The sequence below is a fragment of the Lampetra planeri genome, chromosome 78 (genome assembly GCF_965212315.1).
Source record: "Lampetra planeri chromosome 78, kcLamPlan1.2.h2, whole genome shotgun sequence".
Taxonomy (NCBI): domain Eukaryota; kingdom Metazoa; phylum Chordata; class Hyperoartia; order Petromyzontiformes; family Petromyzontidae; genus Lampetra; species Lampetra planeri.
The window spans coordinates 2470240-2476502 of NC_136183.1; the positions used below are offsets into that span (position 1 = coordinate 2470240).

Consider the following 6263-nt stretch of genomic DNA (forward strand, 5'->3'; position numbering starts at 1 on the left):
ATGTGACTGTGTATATATGTGCATTCCTCTGTGCCTTGATACTGACGTAGATGGTGTGGATATGTTTTTCGGACTGCAGCTGACGCTTCCTCTGACACTTCCTCTGCAGAATTCGTCTGATGGAGCAAAGGCACTCAGCGCAGCTCGATATAAGAAGGAAACAATGCGACCAGTATGCAAACAGCACGGATCGTACTGGAAATTTTACACGGCACCAGAGAACTCGCATAGGAGAGAAACCCTTCAAGTGCACTGTGTGTGAGAAGGCATTTGCATGGTCATCAGTTCTTCAGAGCCACCAGAGAACACACACGGGAGAGAAACCCTTCAAGTGCAGTGTGTGTGAGAAGGCATTTGCAAAGTCATCAGTTCTTCAGAGACACCAGAGAACACACACAGGAGAGAAACCCTTCAAGTGCACAATGTGTGAGAAGGCATTTACAGAGTCATCACATCTTAAAATACACCAGACAACACACACAGTAGAGAAACCCTTCAAGTGCACTGTGTGCGGGAAGGCGTTTACACGGTCATCACATCTTAAAAAACACCAGAGAACGCACACAGGAGAGAAACCCTTTAAGTGCAATGTGTGTGAGAAGGCATTTGCACAGTCATCAAATCTTCAGAGCCACCAGAGAACACACACAGGAGAAAAACCTTTCAAGTGCACTGTGTGTGGGAGTGCATTTGCACGGTCATCAATTCTTCACGACCACGAGAGAACACACACGGAAGAGAAACCTTTCAAGTGCAGTTTGTGTGGGAAGGTATTTTCAGGTTCATCTCCTCTTGTACGACACCAGAGAACACACACAGGAGAGAAACCCTTCAGGTGCCTTTTGTGCGATAAAGCGTTTGCAAAGTCATCAGATCTTCAAAAACACCAAAGAACACACACAGGAGAGAAACCCTTCAAGTGCAGTGTGTGTGAGAGGGCATTTGCACAGTCATCAAATCTTAAAAAACACCAGAGAACACACACAGAAGAGAAACCTTTCAAGTGCACTGTGTGTGAGAAGGCATTTGCACAGTCATCAGTTCTTCAGAGCCACCAGAGAACACACACAGGAGAGAAACCCTTCAAGTGCAGTGTGTGTGGGAAGGCATTTTCAGGTTCATCTGCTTTTAAATATCACAAGAGAACACACACGGGAGCTAACCCCTTCAAGTGCACTCTGTGTGGGAAGGCATTTGCACTGTCATCAAATCTTCAAAGACACCAAAGAACACACAGGCATCAGAAGATCCCCAAGGAGCGGGGTCTGAAATTGGCTTGTGAAAGTCAAAGTGCTGCAATGAGCCCATCCCTCCTGAAAAAAGAACCAGAAGTGAATTCCAGCTTGGACGCTATTAAATGTATCAAGGTGAATTTTGAAGAGGCAAAGGTGAAATGTGAAGAAGTGATTGTGGAAAGCAAAGAAGTGAAGGTTAAATGTGAAGGAGTGATGGTGAAGAGTGAAGAAGTGAAGGTCAAATGTGAAGAAGTGATGGTGAATAGCGAAGAAGTAACGATAAAATGTGAATATGAAGATTCAACTCCAAAATTGGACCTTCACATCGATGGAGGCAACGTGAAGCAGGAGAGGAATTCTGACTGTGAGGCAGAGCAAGGCAACTCCCAGCAGTTTGTGGAAGTGGAGGTGTGGGTGGACTTCTTAGACAATACAAAGTCAAATGGAGACCTGGTAGATATGTAAGCTTGAGACAATGAAGCTCCAATAGATTCACCTTTGTCACAGGCCTTTAATGAAAATAACATGAAGTTGAACACTCAATTCCTAGGTTCATCCTGCAGAGTAAGAGTGGCCAATATTTGCGGACCTGTGGGTTGGTTAGACCTCTAACCAGGAGCCAGAGCCAATAAGCTCCCAAGCATTCACTATGTTATAATAATATTAGCATTCATATGGTCCTTGCTTAATCGCCTCAGCAACTCGAAGTTTTGTATCATCTCACACAAACACTCGAAGAGCATGTTGTATATATGCCTTTTCCAAAATTTTGTATTAAGAGTGATTTTGACTATTTTTCTGTAATAATTTTGATCGTGATGTTGCGCTTGGGCACGGAAAGGTTGAGTCACCCCCCCTGCCTCCTGCCTTGCCACACAAATTAACAGCTGGATGATAATTACTCACATGCCTGCTTGTGAAGTCATAAAATGTAATAAAAAATGGCAAACCCAAGCAGGGGCTAATGAGATTATGGGAAATCCCCAGTTGACTTCAAGAGAAGGCCGCCATAAGGGAAAAAACCTATAAGAAAAAAACACAAGATAGAAACAACAGGGTTCACGAACCTCCCCGGGACAGCGAAATCCACCCAAGGGCAGTTAATCATTACGAGCTGACTGGGGTTATTAAAATACACCGGTAAAGTTCGAAGCTTAGGTATATCTTTAACCTCATTATATCAAAACATAACTTGTGAATAAGAAGCACGGATCCCTGGCGATACAGACAGGGAACAAAGGTGAGATCGGGGCTCTATGGCAAGTCGCGGTGCACCACACACTCGGCCTCATTCTCACCTCACCCATCTCATCCTCGTGTTGATCCGTGTCCGGTCGTTCGCCCTTGTCGGATCGCGGTGCGTGATGGGTCGGTTGTGTTGGGTAAAGGCTGGCCGCTCTGGATGGCCCAGTGGTCTCAGTTGGCCAGCTGTGTTGTTGTCATGGCAGCGGGATCATCGGCAGTCATCGGAACAATACAGGGGGTGGAAGTGCGGGTGCTCATCGATACGGGGTTATCCGCCACCATTATTTATGAATATATATTTTTAATATCTTGCCACGGGGTTGTGGTTCCTTGTGCCCCATTACCGTTCCTTACTTTGCCGCTAATGGGGGTTTGTTAGGCATTATAGACCAGATATCGGCAGATGTGTCCATTGCTGATATTAAATTGGAAGGGCCTGTGCTTGTTTCCGCCTCCCTGGCCGTGCCCTGTCTGCTGGGAATAGACTTTCTCGGTAAAATGCCCCTGAAGATTTTGGCAGATCAGGGATGTTTGGAATTGCCCTCGGGCCCGTCACATTGTGTTCTTGTCTTTCCTCGCCCGACTGTCCAAGCGCTAGCTACGGTTACGATTCCTCCCGGTGCGCAAATACTTGTCCCCCTGCGGCTGCAGAAGCCGCTCAATTGGGAGGCCACCGCGGGAGGGGTCGTGTTGGGACCCTCTAACAGAGAGGTCTGGGGGATGATGCTCGTGGGAGCTCCGACGCTGGTCTCGTGGGACCAGCAGCCGTTCATTCAGATGCTAAATGTTGGGCCGGACGCGTCAGTTATACAGGTGGGCACGGTGCTCACCCACGCATCGGCCGCGAAGGTGGACGGTAATGTAGTGGGGGGTGTAGGGGTCGTGCCGAACACGGACCAAGGGCTAATTGGCAAGGACAGCTGGGCAGATGCCCTCTGCTCCGAAAATCAGAACTTGTCCAGCGCCCAGAGGTCCGCGCTGCGCATGCTGTTGCTCGAGTTTTGGGACATTTTCAGCAGGGGTAAATTTGACATTGGTCGCACGGCCCTCCTGCGCCACCATATTGACACAGGTGACTGCCCCCACTTGGCAAAACCCTTACCGCTTGAGTCCTGCTGAAAAGGAACATGTGCGCCAGGCGGTCAACGAAATGTTGGCCGCCGACATTTGCCTATTCACGAGCCCATAGGGTGCTCCGATTGTGCTCGTGAAGAAGCACAACGGGAGTTTACGCTTTTGCGTGGACTTCCGCAAGCTTAACAAAGTATCTGTGGCGGACGCGTACACTCTGCCACGTATGGATGATTTGCTGGACGCGCTGGCAGGGGCACGTTTTTTTTCAACGCTCAACCTGCTTTTGGGATTCTGGAAACTGCCCTTGGATGATTGCTCAAAGCCTAAGACTGCTTTTCGTACGCCGCAAGGTTTATTTGAGTTTAACCGGCTTCCAATGGACCTCCACTCAGCCCCGGCGACGTTCCAGAGGCTCAGGGAGTTGGTCCTGGCAGGACTCCAATAGGACTCCTGCCTGATATACTGTACGTGTTTTGCCGCACATTTGATGAGCACTTAGTCCGGCTAAGCGCTGTTTTTCTTAAAATGCGAGTGGCTAACCTCAACTTTAAACCTCAGAAATGCCACCTGTTGCAGACGTCTGTACCTTGGGCACATAGTCAGCAAGTCGGGTATTGCGACAGATCTTGATAAAACTGCGTGCATGCGTGCGCACATGGCAAACCCCCAAGTTGGTGGGTGAGGTGCGTAGCTTTATCGGATTTGCCATCCTATTACCGCCGCTTTGTGCCCGGGTTCGCCACCATTGCCAAACCCCTCCACACCCTGACAGCAAAGGGCCAGAAATTTTGATAGAGAGCGGAGGAAGAGGCAGCATTTGTTGCGCTCTGCGATGGGCTGGTAGACGCTCCTCTCCTCAGATACCCAGATTTTTCATTACCATTCATCCTGGACACTGAGGCTAGCAACACAGGCATTGGCGCAGTGTTGTCCCATGTGGTCAATGGGGTGGAGAGGGTTGTGGCGTATGGCAGCAGAATGCTGTCCCCGGTTAAGCAACGCTACTGCGTGACGCGTCGGGAACTGCTTGCCATAGTCTTCTTCATACAGCAGTACCGGCCCTATCTGTATGGCAGGCGATTTGAGGTGCGTTCCGATCACGTCGCCCTCCAGTATGCTTTATGTGTTGAGCAACCATCCGGCCAGCTCTCCCGCTGGTCGGAAATCTTGCAGGACTACTCATTCCGGGTGTCTTACCATAAGGGTGCGCGGCACACTAATGTGGACGCGCTTTCGCGGCTTCCCCCGGGCGACGAATGTGCGTGCCTCTCGGGTTCGGGCCGATGCAGATTGACTACCGTGCCTGTGCCTCCCCCGGTTGTCGCATCGGCAGGGACCTCCACCCCTGATAATCACGGCGATTCCGTCGCATGCGATGCTCCCCTTGGGTTGAGCCACGACGAATGGGGGCGCCTCCAGGCGGAGTACGCCTCCCTATTGAAATTGCGGCGCCGCGTCAGTGATCCGGGCGACGTGTCGAGCCAACGCAGGGTAGCTCCTGTCATTTTCAAGGAAGGTCTTTTAATGTGTTGGGTCGGCGGCTTGCATCGCTACAGTATCGTGGTACCCACAAGCCTCAGGGGTAGACTAATTTTGACCATCCACGAGCGGCTGATGCACCTGGGAGTTCACAAAACCCTGGCTACCCTTAAGCTTGATATTTTTTGGCCTGGAATGGTGGGAAACGTCAAGAACTTCCTGAAGAGTTGTGTGCAATGTGCTAGCTGCAAACTGCCATCTGCTAAACGCTGTCCGCCCTTGAAATCTATTCAAGTTTCTTGTATCAACAAGCTTGTCGCACTCGATATACTTGGACCTTTCCCCGTCACAGCCCAAGGTAATAAATATTTGTTGGTGGGTGTGGAGTATTTCTCCCGTTGGCCTGTGGCTTGACCGCTCCCCAATCAATCGGCCGCCACATCACCGAGGCATTTCTGCACGGATACGTGCTGGATAAGGGGGCCCCGGAGCGCCTCAAGAGGTGTGCGAACTTTTGGGCACGAAGAAGGTCCGCAAGTTGCCCCATCATCCCCAGATGGAAGGGATGGTGGAGCGACTTAACAGGACTCTAACCTCTATGTTGAGTGAGCAGGTCGATGCGTCCCAGAAAGACTGGGACCTGCACATTCCAGGGGTACTTGCAGCCTATAGAATGGCTCCGCACGTTTCCACCGGCTACTCGCCATTCTTTCTAATGTAAGGGAGAGAACCAAACCCCCCCCCCCGCCCCCTCTCCTATTGACATCCAGCTAAATACGCTTTTAGGAAGCCGAGGATACCATCTCAGAACCCATGCGTTTCACCCTTTAACGGGTTTCGGAAGCACGTGAGGCTTCAAAATAAAATTCCGCTTCACAGCAATCAGCCAATGAATGTCTAAGGGGCCTTCGCGTGCCGGGTAAACAGTGGGCCCCGGGGAACAGGGCTTGGCTGCACTGCCCTCAAATGCCCGTGGGCACATCCCCCAAGTTGTACAGACCCTGGCGGGGGCCGGTTGAGGTGATACGGGCCGACCGGCCACAATGTGTTAAGATCCAGTTCGGCCGCCGGAATTGGTTTGTCCATCCATCCCACCCTCAAGCCTTTTGTCACTCCCCTGTCACATCCCTTCATCTCCGATCCATGAGGGCCGAGTGTCAGGTGTGCCGGGCGAGCTGGAGGGGGGGGGGGGGCGCCTGTTGAGGTTGTTCCTCAGGGTGGTTCTGCAGT

General features: G+C 50.9%; 1 protein-coding gene across 1 annotated transcript in view; it reads left to right on the forward strand.

Moving 5' to 3' along the window:
• Positions 1-2182, forward strand: part of LOC144738146 (uncharacterized) — a 41571-nt gene extending 39389 nt beyond the window's left edge. Inside the window, exon 2 of the mRNA XM_078621099.1 lies at positions 110-2182. Coding sequence (XP_078477225.1) covers positions 120-1700 — 1581 coding nt within the window. The 5' untranslated portion in view covers positions 110-119 and the 3' untranslated portion in view covers positions 1701-2182. The remainder of the gene's footprint in view (positions 1-109) is intronic.
• Positions 2183-6263: the final 4081 nt, after the last annotated feature.